The 23,845-nt window shown below is 55.8% G+C and overlaps 2 protein-coding genes across 9 annotated transcripts in view; one reads left to right on the forward strand and one right to left on the reverse strand.

Moving 5' to 3' along the window:
• NSD2 (nuclear receptor binding SET domain protein 2) overlaps positions 1–592 on the forward strand; it is a 112,959-nt gene extending 112,367 nt beyond the window's left edge. For all 5 annotated transcript variants that reach the window (XM_068149581.1, XM_068149580.1, XM_068149584.1 and 2 more), the window contains one exon: positions 229–592. In XM_068149581.1, the coding sequence (XP_068005682.1) occupies positions 229–494 (266 nt within the window). In that variant the 3' untranslated portion in view covers positions 495–592. The remainder of the gene's footprint in view (positions 1–228) is intronic.
• A 3,499-nt stretch (positions 593–4,091) lies between these two features.
• LOC137446691 (tumor necrosis factor receptor superfamily member 9-like) lies at positions 4,092–22,478 on the reverse strand. 4 transcript variants are annotated; one of them, XM_068149589.1, is made up of 9 exons: positions 22,199–22,478; positions 15,902–17,002; positions 14,361–14,496; positions 13,404–13,483; positions 12,274–12,337; positions 11,107–11,195; positions 10,009–10,121; positions 8,974–9,130; positions 4,092–6,392 (listed from the first exon to the last, which is right to left on the reverse strand). In XM_068149589.1, exons 1-9 carry the CDS (start codon positions 22,251–22,253, stop codon positions 6,241–6,243), a joined length of 1,947 nt encoding a protein of 648 aa, XP_068005690.1. In that variant the 5' UTR covers positions 22,254–22,478; the 3' UTR covers positions 4,092–6,240. The 4 variants fall into 4 exon arrangements, with proteins under 4 accessions (XP_068005690.1, XP_068005692.1, XP_068005691.1 ...); XM_068149591.1 differs by having other exon boundaries at positions 13,404–13,492; positions 15,902–16,086; positions 22,199–22,476; XM_068149590.1 differs by having other exon boundaries at positions 13,404–13,492; positions 15,902–16,149; positions 22,199–22,476.
• Between the last annotated feature and the right edge of the window lie 1,367 nt (positions 22,479–23,845).

The following is a 23,845-nucleotide window of genomic DNA, read 5'->3' on the forward strand; positions in this document are numbered from 1 at the left end:
TGGTCTAGTCAAGAGGTCTGTGTTGATAGGTTGGATTCGATGATCCTTGAGGTCCTTTCCAACCTTAGTTATACTGTGATACTGTGAAGTCTGCTGAAGCATTTTGGTCTGAGATGAGCTGCCTCATCTCGCCCTGTGGCGCTTTGCTCAGCTGCTGGACCGCAAAGCTTCCAGAGCCAGCCCCGGGTTCCCCCCTCCCCGTAACCAGCTGTTTGTTTTCCGCGGCAGGGAAGTGGGAGTGTCCCTGGCACCACTGTGACGTTTGTGGCAAGCCCTCTGTCTCCTTCTGCCACTTCTGCCCAAACTCCTTCTGCAAGGAGCACCAGGATGGGACAGTACTGAACTCCACGCTGAACGGACAGTTGTGCTGCTCGGAACACGTGCTCGGGGCGGATTCTGTTGAGACTCAGAAGCCTGAGAGACCCCGGAGGAAACTCAGCAAGTTGAGGGCCAAGAGAAAGAGGAACAGGTGGATGAGAGCTGACCGCAAATAAAGCTGGACTGCAGTTCTTGCTGCCAACACTATCCTGTAGATAAGTTGTGAATATGACCAGGGAAGGACACAGTTTTACATATATTCTGTAAAGGTTACGTGGGGAGAGGGAGGGAGGGAAGGAATTGGGGAGGGGGGAAGGGAGGGAGGGGAGGGGGGGAGTGTTTTGTTTTGATAAATCCACTGAGCCAACCACAGCAGTCTTCTGCTGCTTCTGCACTGATAAGGAACTGCATAGTTCAGAGCATTTCAGGACAAGCCAAACTGATTCTCCTCAGCATTACAGTTACACTTGAATCGTGAACGAATGTAAAACCTGCCCTCCAAAAGGCCTGCAGCTTGGAGGTGGCTTAAAGTCAGCCCAGGGAGGTGTAAGCATAGGGGTTGAAGATTAGTCTTTGCCCACCACCAGAGGTTTAACTTAGTGTATCCTTGAAAGAAGTTAGTAGCTCTCAAGTCCCTTTAGCTAAGAGGTCCTTTCAGACTTCCTGCCTAAAGGACTGGCTAAGCCCTTGTAGGTAAGGAACAGCTCTGTCTGTGGTCCCAATGAGGTTTGCTTGCCTTGTGTGTTTGAATGGCACCCATCAGCCAGCTGTGTCCCTGGCCCTCACCACACATGTGACCCTTTCCTTGTGCTCTTAGCTCTTCCCCAGTCGTTTTTAAACAGAGATGGTTTTAAATACCCTGCAGCGTGGTGGGAAAGGCACAGCCTGCACCAGGCAGGGGAAGTCTTACCTTGGAAGAGAGGTGGGGGGTTTCTGTGCTGGTTTTTTTTTTCCTGTAGGAATTTGGGGTCCTGTAGGAATCCAAGGGATTGTAGGGACAAGATCTGCTTTTAGCTGACCTTTCCCAAGGGTCAGGGTGGGGTTTTCATCAAGACAGATGGGTACGGTGAGGCACAGGACAGCTCTGCACCAAGCTTTGTCCCTCCAGTCCCTGCAGTCCCAAAGAGCAGTGGCTTGACCCTGCAGAGCTGTGCAAGTCTGGGTTTGCAGTCTGGCCCCAGTACTCTAGGATTTTTGTGTTTTAATACAAATCAATCTTAAAAGCCTATTATTTGCCCTTCCCCCCCCCCCCCCCCCAGTTACCTTTTTACCTTTTCCCTTAATGCCAAGTAAAACAGAGAGGCAAACTTTTCTTTTGGAGAGCTTCAAGTCCAAGCATTCCCCAGAAGGAAGACAAAAACTCACCCCATGGCTTAGAACAAAAGGTGAAACTTCAGTGCTAAAACATCAATTAATCTGAGGTTAGGTGGAGTCTGGAAGCAGCACACAAAGAGCAAGTTGAGTATGAAACTGCAGCCCAGCTCTGCTCCTTTGGATCAGCTTTGTAGCAAACTGGCCAACAAGGAACAAAAAAAACCACCCCACAACCCATAACCCCAGGGGTGGAACAAGAGGTGGAATGACTTCAGTGCTCCAAACCAATCAGTTCAAAAGGAGCTGGGTAGCTGAAGCAGCAGGGAAAGAGCAGTGGTGATGTGAAAGGTAGCCCAGCTCTGGGCCTTTTGATCCAGCTTGTATCAAACTGGCAAACTTGCAGTGAGGCTTCACTTGTTTAGAGCTCCTGCTCTCCACCCTCTCCTCACCACCACCTTGTGTCTGCAAAGCTGCTGGGAATTCTTTGCCCCCCCCCCCTCCACACACATACCCCTTCCTTAGGTGCTCACACCCTCCACCTCTCCACACACACACATCTTCCTTAGGTGCTCACACCCCCACCCTGTCCACACACCCCCCCCTTCCTTAGGTGCTCACACTTGCACTGAGGGAAGAAAAACTGCACAAGGTTTAGTCTTGATGGAAATATTAGAAGTGGGGGGGTGGAAATTGTAAAAGAAAAAGCTTTTTACCTCTTTTCTTCCCCAGTGCCTGTCCTTGGTGTGTGAGGAGGCAGCATTGCAAGCCTAGGGAAGCACACTGTGCACCTTCACCTCTGGGTAGCAACTCCTGTGTGTTTCTAGCTTAGTTTGCCCTGGAGCAGTGCAGAAACTCTGTGTAGCCCTTTGGAACGAAGCCTTGCTGTGTCATGGAAGTGTGTCTCCTCTTGGGTTGGGGGTGGGTTGTTTTGGTTTGCTTTTGGTTTGTTCTGTTTGGTTTTGCTTTATTCTGTTTGGTTTTGCTTTGTTCTGTTTGGTTTTGTTTTGTTTTGTTCTGCTTTGTTTTGTTTTGTTCTGTTCTGTTCTCTTTTGTTCTGCTTTGTTCTGTTTTTCCTTCCCCAAGGTATCCCCCCTTCAGGATTTGATTGCAGAGTTTAGTTTGTGGAATGCTGGAACTCTTCCCCCCCCACCTCCCTTTTGTCCCCCAAGGAGTCAAAGCTTTTTGGTTTTCTATTAGAAGATAAGGATGGGAAGAGGTTTGAAATGTGGCATTGCCCTACCCCTGAGCTCTCTTGGGGTTCTCCTTTTGTTCCTTGAAGCAAGTTTTCTCCACACACTCTTGGAAGGTTGATATGACTATGGTTTCCCCAGCTGATTCTTTCCTGAAGCCATGGCACAGCTGACAGCAGGGGGAAGTGCCCCAGGGTGGCACTGCCTGGAGTGGTGTGCCCAGCCTCGCCCTCCAGCCAAACCCCAGCATTTCCCCATAGCTTTTTTGAGAGGAACTTTGCCTCTGCTGTAAGAACATGCTGCAGGAGGACTGAAGCACAGGGCCTGTGCCCAGAAGGCCACCCAGGAAGGGGCACTGTGTGTGGCTCTCTGCTTCTAGGAGTTGAGGGGAGGCAGGTGAGAGCAGGCTGTCAAGCAGCAAGGTTTCCCTCGGGTGCTTTTAAACCAAATGAAGGAATTTGATGTCACTGGGACCATTCCTTGACTGCTCTTCCATGGAAGGAAGGCCTTAGGAGAATACCTTTGAATAAGTGATTGTAAAATGTTGCCCCTTACATTCCATTGCTGTTAGACTTTGTGAAGCTTACTTTAGTTGTTGTGTTGCTTTCTCCTCTTCGTCCAGAGGCCTAACAGCTCTGGCCCCCTGGAACAGTTGCAGCCCAGGGCCTCAGAGGCAGATGCCCACTTCCAGAAGCCACCACCTCAGACAGTTACTGACTGGCACTGCTGCAGTAGCACCTCCAGCTCCCTGCCTGCCTCACTGGTGGGCTGACAAGCACAGTTAGTATGGCAGGATGCAGGACAGCCACCCCTTGTGTGTCTCTCTGTGGGTGAATAACGACTTGGGTGTGCAAAGCCATCCCTCAGGGCTTTCCCCACCACCTTCAGTTCACACCCACAGGTCTGAGCAAGTGGCTGTTTGACTTTCTGCTGCCTTCTACCTCTTCTCTGCTCTTTACTACTCAGCTCCTTGGGCCAGTGAAGGCTTGCATCACTGAGACTGCAAAAGAGGAGCTGGGAGTTGCTTGGGAACTTGTTCCTTCTACTGATCATGGACTTTGGGCTCTGAAAGAAAGGTGGATCATGTTCTCCCTGAGTAGGTACTGACCATGCAACCCCACGAGCTCAGCTAAGTCACTCAGGTGGTGATCTGGTAGAATTGTAGTTTCTGACCTTTAGGTTTGTAGGTGTCTTTTAAATGAAGGCTTCTGTACCTTACTCTGCAGCACTGGGGGAAAACAAACAAACCAACCAACCAACCAACCAACCAACCAACAAAAAAAGGCTGAAGCTTTATTGCAAAAAAGGAAAAGCACCACCAAAAACAAAGACATCAAAGGCTCAACTCTTGCCCTTCTCCCACCACCCAAGAGACAACCACCAGGAAAGAGAGAGGAAGCTTGCTCATGCTGCAGCTGGAGGCTGTGTAGCATCCAACAGGAAACCTTTTCCAAAGCAGCTTGTGTGGCATTAAATTGATGTCCTGCCCAGCAAGGTAGACAGATCTCTTTCCCTCTCCAGCAGGCTCTTCCCAAGCTGCTGCCCAACAGCCAGCCAGCCCCAGCAGCAAGCAGGGGACCCCTTTCCCAGTGGCCTGTGCTCGCTGCGTTCTCCTCCAGGCCAGGAAGAGTGAGCAACATGGAATGTCTGCTTTGGTCAGTAGCTTTGTGGTCATGGCCAGCTTCTGTAGGGTCTGCTTTGAGTTTGTAATGCCTTGGAACAGCAAAAATGTCTTGAAAGCCTTTTTTTTTCCCCCCTTCCCCTGGTGTTGAGTCACGTTATCCCATGTCTGACTGCTTGAGAAACTTCAGTGTCTTATGAGATATTAAAATTTATTCCTAGTTATTTAAGAACCTGCTCCTTCTTCATTTGTACTTGGGGGGGTTATATGTGTACAACAGCTCCAGGCACTTTTGGCACCAAGTACTTCCTTTTCTTTTCTTCTTTAACCAACAAAGGGGAATGAAAGGTTTGTCCTGGTTGGCAAGGACCAGCCAGAGCACCAGGTCCTGTGAAATTGAGGCTGAACACATCCAAGTGCTGGGTGCTACACATTGGCCACAGCAACCCCAGGCAGTGCTACAGGCTGGGGGCAGAGTGGCTGAGAGCAGCCAGGCAAAGACGGACCTGGGGGTACTGGTTGACAGTAGGCTGAACATGAGCCTGCAGTGTGCCCAGGTGGCCAAGAAGGCCAATGGCATCCTGGCCTGCATCAGGAGCAGTGTGGCCAGCAGGAGCAGGGAGGTCATTCTGCCCCTGTACACTGCACTGGTTAGGCCACACCTTGAGTCCTGTGTCCAGTTCTGGGCCTCTCAGTTTAGGAAAGATGTTGAGTTGCTGGAAGGTGTCCAGAGAAGGGCAGAAAGGCTGGGGAGGGGTATGGGGCACAGCCCTGTGAGGAGAGGCTGAGGGAGCTGGGGTTGCTTAGCCTGGAGAAGAGGAGACTCAGGGAGACCTTATTGCTCTCTACAACTACCTGAAGGGAGGTTGTAGCCAGGTGGGGATTGGTCTCTTCTCCAGGGAGCCAGCACCAGAACAAGAGGACACAGTCTCAAGCTGCACCAGGGGAGGTTTAGGCTGGATGTTAGGAAGAAGTTCTTCATAGAAAGAGAGATTGGCCATTGGGATGTGCTGCCTGGGGAGGTGGTGGAGTCACCATCACTGGAGGTGTTTAGGAGGAGACTGGATGGGGTGCTTGGTGCCATGGTTTAGTTGATCAGATGGTGTTGGGTGATAGGTTGGACTCCATGATCTCAAAGGTCTCTTCCAACCTGGTCTGGTCTCTGCTATTCTAAATGCCATTGTGTTGGGTTCTCAGCAGGCCCAAGAGCCAGCTCACCCAGCAGTGGGAGAGGATGGGGAGAGCTCTGCCCATGGCATGCAGTGACCTCTGGGGGGTGGTTAGAGAGGTACTGGGCATGTTGCTGCTGAGCCAGAGAATGGTTGGGGGTGGAAGTGACCTTCTGGTTCCAAACCCCTGCCATGGGCAAGAACACCTCCTACCAGCCCAACTTGCTTAAGGCTTCACCCACCCTGCCTTTAAACACTGCCAGGCTTGGAGCCTCCACAGTTCTCTGGGCAACCTGCTCCAGTGCCTCACCACCCTCCTGGGGAAGAATCTCTCCCTCAAGTCTCATCTAAATCCAGTTTGAAGCCATAGAATCATAGAATCAACAAGGTTGGAAAAGACCTCCAAGATCATCGAGTCCAAGCTGTCCCATTACCCATTGGGAGGTGTCCCTGCCCAGGGCAGGGGGGTTGGAACTAGCTGATCTTGAAGGTCCCTTCCAACCCAAACCCTTGGCTTATTTCTCAGCACTTCAGCAATGCCAAACAGGTTGCTGGTGGCTCAACATCTTGCCTGCAGGCCCAGCTCTACCTGGCCCCAGAGGAAAGGGAAGTGGTGGGATGTCCAGTGCTACCAGCCAGCGTAGACTGGTTCTGTGTGCTCCATCCCACCATATGTTGGGTGTTGTCCTGAGCCTCTGGGCAGCAGGAGAGCCTTGAAGGATTCCTTGCTGTAGCCTTGTTGTCTTCTCAGAATTGCCAGAAGGGCAGCAAGGACTCCACCTGGAAGGTAAGGCAGTGTGAGCTGGGGGGAAGGGGAGGTGGCAGGTGGTGCTTGCTTCCCAACCCCAGCATTCTCTTCTGCTAAATGAATGGGTGACCCTCCTCCCACATCCCCTGCACACAATAGGGTTTGGCTCACTGGAATAACACAAGCCTGGGCTCAGGCCTTTCCCTTTTGCTCTGGAAGCTGCAGACAACACCAGCAGGGTGTGATGAAGTCAGTCACTAACCTGCTCTCCCCCTCCCTTTACCCTCTGCTCTGGGGAGCAGCTGCTTCCCACTTGGCTCTGTGTCCATTGCAGTTGCCACCAAAGGATGCTGTTGAGAAATGAGTTTGCTCTGCACAGCCCTGACACTGAAGCACAAGAACTAACTGGCCCAGACTGACTTGGGAGTCTAGACTGAGAGCAGGGCTGTCAGGAAAAACTCCCTCTGGGCTGGGCAGGGAGCTGGAAATACTTGGCCAGGGCTGTTGATTGTTTCTGGCAGGGAAAAGTGATCTGAGCAGAGGAGCAGGGATGTGTCACTGTGCTGCAGGCTGGCCAGACAGACGTGGCCACAGCTCAGCTGCTTGAGCAGACAGCCTCATGGTGAAGCCACCTGCAGCACTGCCTCCAGTTCTGGTGCCCCCAACACAAGGAGGACATGGAGCTGCTGGAGTGAGCTCAAGAGGAGGCCATGAAGATGATCAGAGGGCTGGAGAACCTCCCCTGTGGGGACAGGCTGGGAGAGTTGGGGCTGTTCAGCCTGGAGAGGAGAAGGCTCCAGGGAGACCTTAGAGCAGCCTTCCAGCACCTGAAGGGGCTCCAGGAGAGCTGGGGAGGGACTTCTGAGGAGAGCCTGTAGTGACAGGACAAGGGGCAGTGCATTTGAGCTGGAAGAAAGGAGATTGAGATTGGAGCTTAGGAAGAAATTCTTTCCAGTGAGGGTGGGGAGACACTGGCACAGGTTGCCCAGGGAGGCTGTGGCTGCCCCCTCCCTGGAGGTGTTCAGGGCCAGGTTGGATGAGGCCTTGAGCAAGCTGGGCTGGTGGAAGGTGTCCCTGCCCCTGGCAGAGGGGTTGGAACTGGATGATCTTGAAGGTCCCTTCCAACCCAAACCATTGTAGGACTCTGAACTGCTCTGCCAGACCAACTGTTCCCCTTGAGCTGTCCCCTTCACCCCTCTTGGTAGGCAGCTCTGGGCTTGGCTCCCCTGTGCCCCTCAGCCCTGTTCCTGGGCTGTGTCCCTTGGACAGCCTATCCATGCACTTCATTATACTCTGCTCTTGCTAATCAATGCTCACCTCAGCAGCTATTTGGGCAGAAGTTTGGCCTCCAGCCTGGCACAAGAGGTGGAGAGGCAGTCAGGCAGCTCCAAGCCACAGCTTGCAGGACCAGCCCTTGTTCACTCCCACCAGGACATTTCAGCCTCCGGAGATGAGCAGTCAACCAGTGCTGGTAAAGCTACCTCTCCTCCAGCCCCTGCTGTCCTCTGTAGCCAGAGTCCTCTCCTCAGGTGCCAAGAGGGGAGTTTGATGGGAAGAGCTGGCACTATGCTGCTGGCAGAGCACCTTTGCTCTCCATGGAGGGGAGTCTCTTCTCTCCTCCCTGCCTTTGGACAGCAGTGAGCTGGACTGGAGTGAGGGCCTTTGGCAGGCACTCAGCTGCTGCACTGACAGCCCAGGAACCTGTGGGGGTGAGGCTGTAATTCCTCATCCTCTGAGGACTTGGAGGTGAGCATCTTGTGGCAAGAGAGCTGGTGGCACTTGGAGTGAGGCTTCTGTGCTTGTGCAGAGGAGATGAGTCTCACAATCCCAGAGTGCCAGGCTGGGAGGGACCCAAGGCTGGTCTGGGCTACCCTTTCTAGGTGAGAGCTGAAATGAGAGCTGGCCCAGCACCCTGGCAAGCTGAGCCTTCAAACTGTCTCTTGCCAGCTTGCTCAGCTGCCCTTCCTCACAAGCCAGAGCAGCAGGAGCTGCTTGTTTGCATCATGACTGTTATCTCTGGTTAGAGCTTTGATTAAAGCCCACAGAACCCTTCCTGCTCCCCTTTGCTGAGGCTGCAGAAGCTTGCTCATTGCTTGGCCATTGACTGTTTCTGGGGTGGCTTCCAGCTCCACCCAGGGGCTTGCCCTGAAGAGCTCAGGCCAGGGGGTGGCATCTCCATGCACTCAGGAGGTGCTGGTTGGCTTCTGCTGCTTCACACAGCATCACACAACCAGCACTGCACAAGCTGCCAGCACCCCAGCCTGAGAGTGACAGGGGGGAGCAGGACCCTGGAAGTCTCACACCAAAAGGAAATTGTCCTCTTCCCTACTGCTGGGCAGCTCCAACTCCTGGCTGGAGCCCAGGACAAACAGCAAGGTCCAGGGGATGTTCAGCACTGGGGTGGCCTCCCTTCAGAGCACACACACAGCACTGGCCCCACTTACAGAGGGGGAGAGGATCAGCACTGGCATTGAGAGCAGCCAGGGAGACCTTTGGTGCAGGTCCAGCTCTCCAGAAACACAAACCACCAGAGAACACCGCTGGGGCAATGAATGTGGCCAGCTGCAGAGGGGGGGTTAGGTCTGCCAGGGGAGAGAGAAGAGCAAGGCTCACCTGCTGAGAAGACAGCCATGAGGGTGAGCAGCAGGGGGGTGAGCTGGCAGGAGTCCCCTGCCTTGTACAGGAAGAGCTCCATACAGTAGGCCGGCACCGCGCTGCCTGCGGGGCAGAAGGCATCAGCAGGGCACCTCACAGGGGTCACATCCGGGCTCTGCCCAAGAGAAGAAGCAATTCACTCAGCACCAGCACACAGGGCAGGCTGCAGAGGGTAGCTGGTGTGAAGGGAGGTGGCACTTCAGCAGGGAGAAAGGAAAACCAGATGAAAACCAACCGAGAAACCCCAGCGTGCTGGGTCAGAGGGGACCCCGAGGCCCACCTGCTCCAAGCTGCCTAGGTGATGGTGCAGGTGAAAGGGGCTGGCCCAGCACCCTGCCAGGATGACTCTTACAACTGTCCACTGGAGGGGAATCCACTGCTTCCCTTGGGAGAGGATTCCAATGCCCAGTTGTTCCCCTTTTCTTCTGGAGCCCAACGGGACTCTCCCCAGCAGTAGCCTATCCCCACCAGCCCTTGTCTCTCCCATGGCACTCCTTGCACAAAGGGAGTCTCCATCCTCCTGCTAGCCACCTGTTATGTACTGGTCCCTCAGCTCTCCCCTGAGCCCTCTCTTCTCCAGGCTGAACCACCCCAGCTCTCTCAGCCTCTCCCCACAGGGCAGGGCTTCTCCTCTCAGCACCCTGCTGGCCCTTCCTGCTGTCACTCAATTCACCCTGTCCACCCCGGGGTGTTCCTCAGAGCAGGCTGCAGAGCAGGTGGTGTCATTACACACCAAGTCCAGACATCAACCCCTCCCCCTCCTTCAGAACCACCCCATCCCCTGACACTCCCCTGAGTGAGGGCCCCATGCCAGCAGGCTGCTTCCAGGGTGGCATGAAGCCAGACTCCTGCTGCCATAACTGTAACCATCCCCTGCTCTCAGGGCTCTGTGCTGAAGAAGAGGAAGGGGACTCAGATCCAGTGGAGGGAGGTGTGGCACAGGACAGCAGTGGATGTTCACCCAGGCTCTCAGCCCAGCTGATGGAGACTCACAGGGCAGTAGTGGTTCTCTGGGCACAGGTCACAGCTCTCCTTGCCCCACTGTAACTGGTACTCTCCTGTCCTGCAGAGCTGGCACTTGCTGTCCCTGGCACCTCTGAACATACCTGAAGCCAAGAGACAAGCAAAACATCAGCCCCTGGGGCTGGCCCCCGCAGCCTTTGCACCGGGCTGTGGTGATTCACCCCACAGAGCAGGCCCATGTAATACACTGTGTGCACAGCAAGAGCTGAGCCTGGCCTCTGGGCCTGGCCGGGTGGCAAAGGGACAGGACAGAAGGAGCAGGGACAGGGGGACTGGGGGGGAGCTGGGGCTGTGATGGAGCCAGGCTCAGGAGCGAGCTCTGGCTCGACAGCAGGGGGAAGGCTGGAGCTCGGCAGGGCTCATCCTCTCCGGGTCTGGATGCACAGGCCTCCCCCAGCTGCTGGAAGCTTGCTGAGCAGAGCTTCCCAAGCTTCATGGGACTGGTGGGGCACAGGAGTCCTGGCTCTCAACATGGGAAATGCTTTGCTGCTTGGTTGAAAGCAGCCTTGACTAAAGAAGTCCCCAGAGGGGAGACTCCATCAGCAGCTGCAGAGCTCTGCCCTCCCACTGCAGCTGGGTGGCATTTGAGATGTCTGATACTACTGAGGACATCAAGGAAAGGGGCATAATTATTCCCTCAGTCTCCCTCACTGAATGTTCCCCTTGCCTCTGGTGCCTTTGGAGCCTCCCCCAGCCTGCCAGCAGTTCCCTGGTCCCTCAGCAAAGCAGCCACCACGGATGGAGATATTTGCTGGAGCTGTATCTAGCTGCAGCTTTTGGCAGCCCTGGCATGCAGGGCCCCAGCCTTCCTTTCAGCCACTAACCATGCTGGTGGGAAGCTGTGGCAGAGGCACAGCCTCCAGCAGCAGGCCCTAGCAAAGCTGGGAGGGCTGAGAACTCTCAGCAGCTTCCCCTCAGCACCACGAGGAGGGCAGCTGTCAGCTGGGACACTGATGCTGGCAGGCAGAGTGTCCTCTGGGTGAGCAGGGCCTGAGGAATGAGACCTGAGAGCAAAGCTGAAGGCCTGTGGTCCCAGCTGGGTGCCCCCCAGGCCAGGGCACGGGTTACCTGGCAGGCAGGGTGAGCACTCCTCCGATGCCTCCTGCAGAGCCTCCTGCCCACCCGGGCAGGGCTGGCACACTGTGCAGCTGGTGGTGCTGGAGGGGAGACAAGGCAGACAGGGCTGCAGGACAGGCACTGCCAAGACCAGAGCAGCCCAACCAAAGCCCTCTTACATAGGGCCCTGAAGTCTCCAGGGTCTGCCTTTGGCTAAGCCTTTGCCACCCTGTGGGTGCTGAGGGTGTTTCTCTCCAGCCTGGCTCCTCTCATGCCCACCCAGGGCACAGGAAGGCATTTCTCTCCTGCCTGCTGACTTCCATGGAACTCACAGCAGCTTACTGCCCCAGCAGCTGCTCTGCCTTAGCAAAGCTGGCAGGAACTGGTCAGCAGGTGCTGAAGGGAGCTGGGAGAGAGACCTGTGGTGCTGCCAGGCTCTGGGTCCAGGCTGGTGGCAATGTAGTCAAAGCTCAGCAGAGCTCTGCTGCACAGCATGGGTCAGACAAGCTCAGGGCAGAAGGAAAGCATCTTACAGCTGTTCAGGGGCAGGCTGGATGGGGCCTTCAGCAAGCTGGGCTAGAAGGGGGTGTCCCTGCCCATGGCAGGGGGCTTGGAACTAGATGATCTTGAAGGTGCCTTCCAACCCAAACCATCCTATGATTCTCTAAGTCTCCAGGGGACAATTCACCTGCCTTGGCCACAATTCCCACAGCCCCCTGCAGGCATCCCTACACAGCAGGGTGTGAGCCCATCAGAAGGTGTGCCACCAGCACCTCTCTGGGCCCTCTCTCCCACCACAGAGGTGACAGCTCAGCCAGCATCCTTTAGCTACTGCCTTCTGCACATCTCAGCTCGGGGCAAACCAAGCAGCAGCTCAGCTTGACTCTGCAGACCCCAGGGTGATGCTCAGCTGGATCCCTGTGCCAGCACAGCTGGCTACAGAGGGTGGCAGAGGTGGGCTGCATGCTGATGCTTCACCACCTCACCCCAGGGCACCTCCACATGCAGCCAGGAGGTTCCCCTCCATCATTCCACTCCTTGCTCAGCAGGGCTCAGCATCCCTACAGCTGCAATGACAGGAGCTTGCCTGTGGCCACTGTCAGGTCTCTGAGCTCAGGGGCTAATGGGACCCTCTCCTCCTGTCCACCTGAGAGGCAGCACCACCAGCAGAGCTCTTACTTGCAGAATGATCCAGGCAGGCAGGGCAGACAAAAGACTGCCTTGTGCTGGGAGCTAAAATAGCCTGGAAAAGAAAAGAGAAGGTGTCAGGAGCTCCCCTCACCAGCACTGCCCCACACCCTCCTTGCTTTGCTCAGCTCCTTTCTAGAAGCAACCAAACCAGCTCCCCTCAGCACACTGGGAGGGGGGTGCATCTCATGGGCTGCTTCAGGGTGTTGGTTGGGCCTCAGTCTGTCAAAAGCCCTGCAAGAGCAGTAAGAAGCTCCTGATGGCCTTTGCCATGCTGAGGGAAGCCTGGGCAGGGGGGTCAGGCAGATGGCCCTGGTGTCATTCTTGCTTGGGGACAGAGACCTGCCAACCTTCCCAGCAGAAGTGCCTGATCTGGGGTGCAGCTGCAATAGGACATCCCAGGAAACTCCTGGGCTATGCAGCTGGAGCAGGTGCCTGGGCAGGGGAGACCTCTCCAGCAGCTCCTTCCTTACAAAGGGAAGGCCACAAGCCCCACCAAGCAGGCTCTCTGCTCAGTGCAGCAGCCTGCTCTCTGCTCTCCTTCCCTACACCACCAGGGGCAGCAGGACACCTGCAGACCCTTTGAAAGCAGAGGTGGCTTAGACTCATTTGTTGCCACTAAACCCAGGGCAGTATTTCATTCTCCTGACAGCCTCACCTCCTGTGCTAAACTCACCTTTCACAAACCTCCTTTCCTAGCTGGAGAAGGCTTTTCCTGCAGTGTTAGCAACCCCTGGGTGCACACAGGGGCATAGCTCTCAGCTCTGATCTTTGACATCTTAATGGGGGTGCCCAGGGAGGCTGTGGATGTCCCTTCCCTGCAGGTGCTCAGGGCCAGGCTGGATGAGGCCTTGAGCAAGCTGGTCCAGTGGAAAGTGTCCCTGCCCATGGCAGGGGGTGGGAACTAGGTGGTCATTAAGGTCACATCCAACCCAAGCCATTGTGTGGATCTAGAACTAAAACCACCAGCAGCAACAGAAGGGGGAAGGGATCTGCTCTTTTCAGCCTGGACACAGCACCCTGCTTACTCCCTGGTGCTTTTAGTTGCACCTGGCCACAGGCAAAGGCATGCAGACAGCCTAATGAAAGGAGACTGGGGTTGGATCCCACCCCACACCTACCTCTCTGGCACACTCTGCAGGCTGCAGCTCCAGACTCATTGGTGTAATGGCCAGGTGGGCAGGGAAGGCACAGGGTGCTCCTGGTGAAGCTTGGAGAGAAGGGAGCAGAGGTGAGTGCTGGTTCAGGGCACCACAGCCTCTACCCACTGCACAACTCTCTGCCCCACTACCAAGGCTGGCAAAGGCATCCCTCTAATGAAAGGGCTCAGGCAGGACTACCAACCATCCAAACTCCCCTGAATATTAGAGCTCCACTGGAAAAATAAAGGTGTTCCATGAACAGCAGAGATGACCTGAGCCTGGGGGCTGCATGCACAGAGAGGTCAGACTCAGGTTTCTGAGACTGAACTCTAGGTCTTGAAAAACAGGTTGTAGCCAGGCTTAAACCCCCCTTGGTGTAAAGTCAGGCTCTAAAATCCAAGCTTGGGAGGGGGACTGAGTTGGGAAGTGGCTCCACGTTGGGTGTCCATCAGCAGTTTCCAAGGGAGCTGCTCTGCTGTTGGAAGTCACTGAGGAGAGCTAAAAAAAGGAGCCAAGGCACAGGGAGTGATGGGAGAGTCCTGACCTTAGCTAAGAGAGCTGTAGGAGAGGGGATGTGGAGTGTCAGAGCTGGGGGAAGAGGGGGTGGAAGAGAGGGAAAGGCAAGGAAAGAGGAAAGCTGCTCCATGCATCAGCACCAGAGCCAAATCCCAACCAGCAGCACGTGGCTGTGAGAGTTTAGCACACTCAGGGATGCTTGGAAGGAAAAGAAGGACATGGGCTTTAATGCCTTCAGAAGCCCAGGGGCTGGGCAAGATCTTGGGGGGGAAGAAAAGGGGGGAAAACCAACTGGGAACATAGCAAATGCCTTGCAGAAACAACACCCCCCAAATGGTCAGTGCTGCTGCTGGCTGGGAAGGGGTTGGAGGAGGAGCAGCCCCCCACCCCCATGCCCAAGCCCAGGGGTCAGTCACTCACTTGCTGTAATGCCCCTGTGGGCATGGCAGGCAGGAGGGTTGCCCACTCTGGGGCTGGTAGTGGCCCAGGGGGCAGGAGGTGCAGGCAGTGGGCTCTGTGCAGGAGCCCTGCCCACAGCACGAGCAGCTCGAGGTGCCTGCAATGGAACACAAACCACTCAGCACCAGGACTGAGGCTTGGCCTCAACCTCTGTGCTCCTCAAAGAGGGCAGTGCCAGGAGGGCTGAGCTGCTGCTCCTCCAGCAGGACAGAGGGCAGAGACTGCAAGAGTAACGCTGATGGTGCTGCTCTGCAGCCTCAGCAAGCTGCAGGCCAGCCAGAGGGTGATCCAAGGCCTCAAGTCTGTCAATGGACAGGTCTATCAAAGGAGCTTCTCCTACCCCTCTCCCAGGGACCACAGCTGGAGCCCACTCCTGGGCTCCCCACTTGAGGGGGCACAGGGAACTACTGGAGAGTGTCCAACACAGGCTGTGAGGATGCTGATTTGCCTGATGGGGAAAGGCTGAGAGCCCTGGGGCTGTTTAGCCTGGAGAAGAGGAGACAGAGGGGATCTGATCAGTGTTCATCAATGTCTGAAGGGTGGGTGTCAAGAAGGTCCAGGCTCTTTTCAGTGGTGTCCTGTGTAGAACAAGGGGCAACAGACACAAACTGGAACCCAGCAGGTTCCACCTCAACATGAGGAGAAACTTCTTTGCTGTGAGGGCGCTGGAGCCCTGGAGCAGGCTGCCCAGGGAGGTCGTGGAGTCTCTTCTCTGGAGACCTTCAAGACCCCTCTGGATGTGTTCCTGTGGGACCTGACCTGTGTGCCCCTGCTCTGGCAGTGGGGTTGGACTTGATCTCTGGAGGTCCCTTCTAACCCCACCACCCTGTGATTCCAGTGCAATCCCATGGCTGCTTTTTGCTCTTCCACACTTGAGGGGCCAGGCAGGTCTTCCTTGTTTTCCCTCCAACACACAGACATAAAACCAGCCCTCCCAACCCCCTCCTTTGGGTCACTGATAGCTCAGGCTCATGGGAAGCAGAACAGAAGAGTAAAACCCCAGAGCAGCCTCCTGCATCGAGCAGCACCAGTTTGTCTCCAAGCACAAGCACCATGGCTTCACCACCAGGGACAAGCTCCAGCTCCCTCTGCTCCACAACACAACTTCCAGCTGCACAGAGGAACACTGTGGGGCTTGCTGGGGCTGCACACACCAGCCCTGGCATCCAGCTTGCAGGAGCCAGCCCTTGGTGCTGCAGCAACCCCAGGCAAGAGAAGGGCCTGTGGATGAACATCCTGCACACAGAGGAGCTGGGGATCACCTCTGTCCTCTGCACCTGTACTCTAAAGCATCAGAGCTTATTCCTCTTTCAGGAAGGTGCAACAAGGTCTCCCCTCAGCTTCCTCTTCTCCAGACTAAACACCCCCAGCTGCTCCTCACCTGCCCTGTTCTCCAGACCCTTCACCGGCTTTGCTGCCCTCCTCTGGACATGCTCCAGCACCTCCATGTCCTTGTGCTGAGCAGCCACCTAACAGGAGAGCTGGGTGAGCAGGGACCCTACCTTCACTGGGAACTGTCCCTGGAGGGCAGCTGGCACAGGCTGTCACATTCACTCTGCTGCAGTTCCAGGGCTTAGCAGTGGTGAGGAATGGAGCTGCTGATGGGACCCCAGCAGATGTGGCCATGCCTGGAGGGGACGCTGGGGCGCTGCTGGCCGCTCCTGCAGGTGCCTGGGAGGTGGTTGTGCTGCCAGAGAGGAGGATGGTCACACCCGTGGGGACAGGCAGAGTCTGGGCAGGCTTCTCTGTGCTGGGAGCAGCAGGAGATGCTGCTGTGAGCACAGCAAGGTTTGGGCTGGCTGATGCCACTCCAGCTGAGAGCATGGCAGTGGCAGCTGGAGGAGCAGAGGCCACACTTGTGGCTGCACTGGGAGGTGCTGGGGTTGATGCAGAGGGGACCTGGCTGATGGCTGCACTGGGAGGTGCTGGGCTTGGTGCAGTGGGGACCTGGCTGATGGCTGCACTGGGAGGTGCTGGGGTTGATGCAGAGGGGACCTGGCTGATGGCTGCACTGGGAGGTGCTGGGGTTGATGCAGAGGGGACCTGGCTGATGGCTGCACTGGGAGGTGCTGGGCTTGGTGCAGTGGGGACCTGGCTGATGGCTGCACTGGGAGGTGCTGGGGTTGATGCAGAGGGGACCTGGCTGATGGCTGCACTGGGAGGTGCTGGGGTTGATGCAGAGGGGACCTGGCTGATGGCTGCACTGGGAGGTGCTGGGCTTGGTGCAGTGGGGACCTGGCTGATGGCTGCACTGGGAGGTGCTGGGCTTGGTGCAGTGGGGACCTGGCTGATGGCTGCACTGGGAGGTGCTGGGCTTGGTGCAGTGGGGACCTGGCTGGTGGCTGCACTGGGAGGTGCTGGGCTTGGTGCAGTGGGGACCTGGCTGATGGCTGCACTGGGAGGTGCTGGGCTTGGTGCAGTGGGGACCTGGCTGATGGCTGCACTGGGAGGTGCTGGGGTTGATGCAGTGGGGACCTGGCTGATGGCTGCACTGGGAGGTGCTGGGCTTGGTGCAGTGGGGACCTGGCTGGTGGCTGCACTGGGAGGTGCTGGGGTTGATGCAGAGGGGACCTGGCTGATGGTTGTCTGGCCTAAAGCAATACCTAGGAGAAGAAAAAGAAGACAAGACATCATTAGTGGCTGAACTGCTGTTCTCCCTGCCATGGAACCTTCCCACTGGGTCTTTATCAACTGCTTAACCCATGTGTCTTTGTCTGATGTGCAGAAACTCCCCTGCAGGGCAATACAGAAGCAAGGAGGTGGACACTGGCAGCATCTGAGCAGTCCTGGCACACCAGAAACTTATCAAGGAAAGAAATCAGCAGCTCCATGAGGCCCCAACTCAGCAGCTGCCAAGGTCCAGGAGGTCTGACTCTCCCAGATCAGAGGATGTGAGAATTGCCTGAAACATTTCATTTCTGCCACGACAGCTTCTTGAGACACTTCAGCCTGCTGACAGTCGGGTGTAAGATGCTTGTTAGGCAGCTGGCTGCTTTATCCCACCTCCACTAAAGGGATCAGCAAAGTCATGGGGCTGGGATTTTGGTTTAAGCTGTCCTGGAGATCCATCCAGCAACCAGAAGTGTGCCAGCTTTGACTCTGAAACCCCCCCTGCCAGAGCAGGGACAGCTGTCAGGCCAGAGCAGGGGGACTGCTGCAGTTCAGCTTGTTTTGTTTCAGTGGACTCAAACCCTGCCTGCTGGTGAACAGGCAGAGTATCATAGTATCATAGTATCAGTCAGGGTTGGAAGGGACCACAAGGATCATCTAGTTCCAACCCCCCTGCCATGGGCAGGGACACCCCACACTAGAGCAGCCTGGCCAGAGCCTCATCCAGCCTGGGCTTAAACACCCCCAGGGATGGGGCCCCAACCACCTCCCTGGACAACCCATTCCAGGGCTTCACCACTCTCATGGGGAAGAACTTCCTCCTCACATCCAGCCTGAATCTCCCCACCTCCAGCTTCATTCCATTCCCCCTAGTCCTATCACTACCTGAGATCCTGAGCAGTCCCTCCCCAGCCTTCCTGTAGGCCCCCTTCAGATACTGGAAGGCCACAATTAGGTCACCTCAGAGCCTTCTCTTCTGCAGACTGAACAGCCCCAACTCCTTCAGTCTGTCCTCATAGGAGAGGTGCTCCAGCCCTCTGATCATCCTCGTGGCCCTTCTCTGGACACCTTCCAGCACCTCCACATCCCTCTTGTAATAGGGGCTCCAGAACTGGAGGCAGTACTCCAGGTGGGGTCTCACCAGGGCTGAGCAGAGGGGGAGGATCACCTCCCTTGCCCTGCTGGCCACGCTTCTCCTGCTGCAGCCCAGGCTCTGGTTGGCTTTCTGGGCTGCAAGTGCACATTGAGAGCTCATGTTGAGCTTCTTGTCCACCAGCACCCCCAAGTCTCTCTCCTCAGGGCTGCTTTCCAGGCACTGAGCACAGGAGGCATCTGCAAAGCCAAGCATGAAAAGCAGCAAGGAGGGTTTGACGCAGGAGCTTCTGAAAACACCCAGACTTGCCACAGCATCAGGATGTGGCTGTGGCCAGTGGGTGGTCTCCATGCTCCTTCAACCAGCACACATCTGCTGCTAGGCCACCACAGCAAGAGGGCCTGCTGGAACCAAGTGGTCCTTGGCATGGGAAGCTACGGGAGTCCTTTAAGAGACTGCTTTGTGGCTTTCAAGGGGCCCAAAGGGTGCAGCTGACACCCAACAGGGGCATGGGGAAGGGCAGGAGCAGGATGAGAAGTTTGGGAGCCAGAGGGGCAGCACCACAGGTTCCTCAGGGGCTTTTCTTCAGGCCCACTTCTCCTCCAGCCTTTGAGGCTGGTAAAACCTTGGCACAAGTTGCCTGTGGATGTGGTAGAAGCCCCATCCCTCAAACCATTCCAGATCAGGCTGCATGGGGCTCTGAGCAGCCTGAGCAGGTTAAAGATGGCCCTGCTCACTGCATGGGGCTCTGAGCAAGTTAAAGATGTCCCTGCTCACTGCATGGGGCTCTGAGCAGGTTAAAGATGTCCCTGCTCACTGCATGGGGCTCTGAGCAGGTTAAAGATGTCCCTGCTCACTGCATGGGGCTCTGAGCAGGTTAAAGATGTCCCTGCTCACTGCATGGGGCTCTGAGCAGGTTAAAGATGTCCCTGCTCACTGCATGGGGCTCTGAGCAGGTTAAAGATGGCCCTGCTCACTGCATGGGGCTCTGAGCAGGTTAAAGATGGCCCTGCTCACTGCATGGGGCTCTGAGCAGCCTGAGCAGGTTAAAGATGTCACTGCTCACTGCATGGGGCTCTGAGCAGGTTAAAGATGTCCCTGCTCACTGCATGGGGCTCTGAGCAGGTTAAAGATGGCCCTGCTCACTGCATGGGGCTCTGAGCAGGTTAAGGATGGCCCTGCTCACTGCATGGGGCTCTGAGCAGGTTACAGATATCCCTGCTCACTGCATGGGGCTCTGAGCAGGTTAAGGATGTCCCTGCTCACTGCATGGGGCTCTGAGCAGGTTAAGGATGGCCCTGCTCACTGCATGGGGCTCTGAGCAGGTTACAGATATCCCTGCTCACTGCATGGGGCTCTGAGCAGGTTAAGGATGTCCCTGCTCACTGCATGGGGCTCTGAGCAGGTTAAGGATGGCCCTGCTCACTGCATGGGGCTCTGAGCAGCCTGAGCAGGCTAAAGATGTCCCTGCTCACTGCATGGGGCTCTGAGCAGGTTAAGGATGGCCCTGCTCACTGCATGGGGCTCTGAGCAGGTTAAAGATGTCCCTGCTCACTGCATGGGGCTCTGAGCAGGTTAAAGATGGCCCTGCTCACTGCATGGGGCTCTGAGCAGCCTGAGCAGGTTAAAGATGTCACTGCTCACTGCATGGGGCTCTGAGCAGCCTGAGCAGGTTAAGGATGGCCCTGGTCACTGCATGGGGCTCTGAGCAGGCTAAAGATGTCTTTGCTCACTGCATGGGGATCGGACCAGATGACCTTTAAGGGTCCCTTCCAACACCAGACTCCATGATGCTCTCTCAATTTTGGCTGCAGTATGCTGGACACAGCTGGGCACCATGAGTCCCACTGCTCAGCACCACAATAACATGCAGACCCAGCTGACCAGTGACTCTGGGCTAAATTTCTGCCCTAAGATCAGGACACTGAATAAAAGAGTCCTTATGAAGTTGTGATCACATGGAGAGAGCTTCTTGGGAAGGCTCCCTCCTGTTGCACACTGCCTGCTTTGTACTCCACTGAGTGCAAAACACATCTTCAGTAGCTCTCCTGGACTGAAGCTTGAGGAGAGCAGAGTTAGATTTGAAATGAGGAAGAAGTTCTTTACAAGGAGGGTGGTGAGACCCTGGAACAGGTTGCCCAGGGAGGTCATGGATGTCTCCTCCCTGGAGGTGTTCAAGGGCAGGTTGGATGGCACCTTGAACAAGCTGGGCCTGCCACAAGCAGGGGGTTGGAAGTAGATGATCATTAAAATCCCTTCTGACCCAAACCAGTCCAGGATTCTGTGATGCTATGAGTGCCAGACCAGGGCTGGAGCCTTGGTGGGTGTTCACAGTACCACCAAGGTTGGAAGAGGTCTCAAAGATCATCAAGTCCAACCTGTCACCCAAGACCTCATGACTAAACCATGGCACCAAGTGCCACATCCAATCCCTTTCTGAACACCTCCAGGGATGGTGACTCCACCACCTCCCTGGGCAGCACATTCCAATGGCTAACAACTCTCTCTGGGAAGAACTTTCTCCTCACCTCCAGCCTAAACTTCCCCTGGTGCAGCCTTTTGACTGTGTCCTCTTGTTCTGGTGCTGGTTGCCTGGGAGAAGAGACCAACCCCCTCCTGGCTACAACCTCCCTTCAGATAGCTGTAGGCAACACTGAGGTCACCCCTGAGCCTCCTCTTCTCCAGGCTAAGCAACCCCAGCTCCCTCAGCTTCTCCTCACAGGGCTGTGCTCAAGGCCTCTCCCCAGCCTTGTTGCCCTTCTCTAGACACATTCAAGTGTCTCAATGTCCTTCCTAAACTGAGGGGCCCAGAACTGGACTCAGGACTCAAGGTGTGGCCTAACCAAAGCAGAGTACAGGGGCACAATGACTTCCCTGCTCCTGCTGGCCACACCATTCCTAATGCAGGCCAGGATGCCATTGGCCCTCTTGGCCACCTGGGCACACTGCTGGCTCGTGTTTAGGCAGCTGTCAATCAGCACCCCCAGGTCCCTCTCTGGCAGCTCTCAGCCACTCTGACCCCAGCCTGTAGCTCTGCCTGGGGTTGTTGTGGCCAAAGTGCAGCACCTGGCACTTGGACTTGTTGAATGCCATCCTGTTGGACTTTGCCCTTCTGTCCAGGTCCCTCTGCAGAGCGCTTCAGCCCTCTAACTGACCAACACCTGCCCTGTGTGCACACAGCTAAGATGAGGCTGCCCAGGTCATTGCTCTGAGCAGTTTCTCCCCCTTACCAGCGAACCCTGAATGCAAATTGTTCCAGCAAAGATAATGGGTTCACACCCCAGGGCTGCAGGACCCTCAGCAGCCTGAGACCCTCCAAAAGCAGGTGTGCTGCAATGAGAGGGAGCAGGGCAGCACCCTGCCCCAGGGAGGTGCCAGGGGAGGTTTAGGCTGGATGTTAGGGAAGAGGTTCTTCATAGAGAGAGTGATTTGCCATTGGAATGTGCTGCCCAGGGAGGTGGTGGAGTCACCATCACTGGAGGTGTTTAGGAAGAGACTGGATGGGGTGCTTGGTGCCATGGTTTAGTTGATCAGATGGTGTTGGGTGATAGGTTGGACTCGATCTCAAAGGTCTCTTCCAACCTGGTTTCTTCTATTCTATTCTATTCTACATGGGAGCTGCTTCTGTAAGAACACAGATTTGGTTTGGGTTTTTTTTTTGCTAGCTAAGCAGCACAACAGCGAGAACAAAGAGAGGAGCAGGGGGGGGCATGGCCATAAACCTAGGCATTTTTATCTGTGCCCCCTTACACAGCCCCAGTACCCAAACACCCCAAGAAAGAGAACATCCCTTGGAGTTTAGGAGAAGGCCATGAAGAGGGCACTGCAGATGCTCAATAAACAGAGCAACACAGCTCCAGTTCTGCTTTTCTGCCCTTTTACTGGTTTTGTTCTTGGAAAAGCAAGTTTCTGTGTGCACCCCATTCAGCCTGCTTCCAGCACTGCCTGTCTTCCAACCCAGCCTTCCTTCCCTTCTCACCTTCTCCCTGACTCTCTCCAGCACCCCAGGAAGGGGAAGCCCAGCTGCAGTGAAGCCCATCGCAGCTTTGCCCAGGCCCAGCCAAAGAGAAGCAGCACTGCTTCAGGGAGCACTTACCTGTCAGCCAGGCTGTGGTTAAGCTCCAGAGCAGAGGAGAGGGCCAGGCACTCATTTTTGCAGCAGCACAGCTCCTCAGGAGGCAGGACCAGCAGCTGCTCTCCACCACCCCGCTGCTCACTCTCCTGCAGTTCTGTGCCCAATGTAGTCACCTGACTCTGATCATGCGGCTGGGCCAAGGCAGCCTCCCCCCACCACGGGGGGGTGTGTTTGTGTCTGTATATTCAGAGGCTATAACAGGTCTGAAGACATGGGTGGCCTTCTCCAAGCACAGTGCAAGCTGAGCAGCAAAGAGAAGAGCAGAGCAGAGCTCAGGCCCTTCGTGCAGCACGCAGAGGCAGCTGCAGGAGCAGTGGCCTGGAGGAAGCGATGAGGAGCTGCAGGAGTGCTGTGCTGGGCTGCTGGCCAGCCCCCCGTGACCTCGTCAGGGGAAGGATTGCAGCTCCCAGACACTCTGGATTTCCTGCAACAACAAAACCCCAGGAGAGTCCTCAGCTCAAAGCAGCTCCCCTTTAGCTAAAAGCAACCAAGCTGTAACCAGAACCTCCCCACTGGTGGTGGCAGAGCCAGGCCAAGCAACAGTTAGCTCTCCCCTCATCACCTTCAAGCTGCCAGACTTGAGACACCACAGAATGCATTGGGCTGGAAGGAAGCCTCAAAGGTCATCTTGTCCAACCCCCCTGCAGCCAGCAGGGACACCTCCAACTAGAGCAGGCTGCCCAGGGCACCATCCTGCTCTGCATCAGGAACAGTGTGGCCAGCAGGAGCAGGGAGGACATTGTGCCCCTGTACTCAGCACTGGTTAGGCCACACCTTGAGTCCTGTGTCCAGTTCTGGGCCCCTCAGTTTAAGAAGGACACTGAGACTCTTGAACATGTCCAGAGAAGGGCAACGAGGCTGGGGAGAGGCCTTGAGCACAGCCCTGTGAGGAGAGGCTGAGGGAGCTGGGATTGTTTAGCCTGGAGAAGAGGAGGCTCAGGGGAGACCTTACTGCTCTCTACAACTCCCTGAAGGGAGGTTGTAGCCAGGAGGGGCTTGGTCTGTTCTCCCAGGCAACCAGCACCAGAACAAGAGGACACAGTCTCAAGCTGCACCAGGGGAAGTTTAGGCTGGAGGTGAGGAGAAAGTTCTTCCCAGAGAGAGTTGGTAGCCATTGGAATGTGCTGCCCAGGGAGGTGGTGGAGTCACTGTCCCTGGAGGTGTTCAAGAGGGGATTAGATGTGGCATTTGGTGCCATGGTTTAATAGTCCTGAGGTGTTGGGTGACAGGTTGGACTTGATGATCTCTGAGGTCTTTTCCAACCTTATTGATCCTATGATTCTAAGTCTGACCCTGAAAGTCTCCAGGGGTGGGGCTTCAACCACCTCTCTGCTCAAGCTGTTCCACTATCTCCCCTCTCTCATTGTGAAGAACTTCCATCAAGCTGTTGTGAGTAGGATCAAACAGTGGTCCTGATGATGAGGAGGATTTTGAGGCAAGACAATCATGTTTAGCAAGGTCACATCCCATTTCCCACATTATCCAGTGGTTATCCCACTTGCTACTCATGCCCTGTGGCCAACTCCTCCTGCCTGTGTCCCTGCTGCCCAAGCACACCCATCCCCATGGTTTCATAGAACCACAGCATGGTGGGGGTTGGAAGGGACC

This window comes from Melanerpes formicivorus, unplaced genomic scaffold, assembly GCF_026170545.1.
Source record: "Melanerpes formicivorus ecotype bairdi unplaced genomic scaffold, bMelFor1.0.p_v2 SCAF_18, whole genome shotgun sequence".
Taxonomy (NCBI): domain Eukaryota; kingdom Metazoa; phylum Chordata; class Aves; order Piciformes; family Picidae; genus Melanerpes; species Melanerpes formicivorus.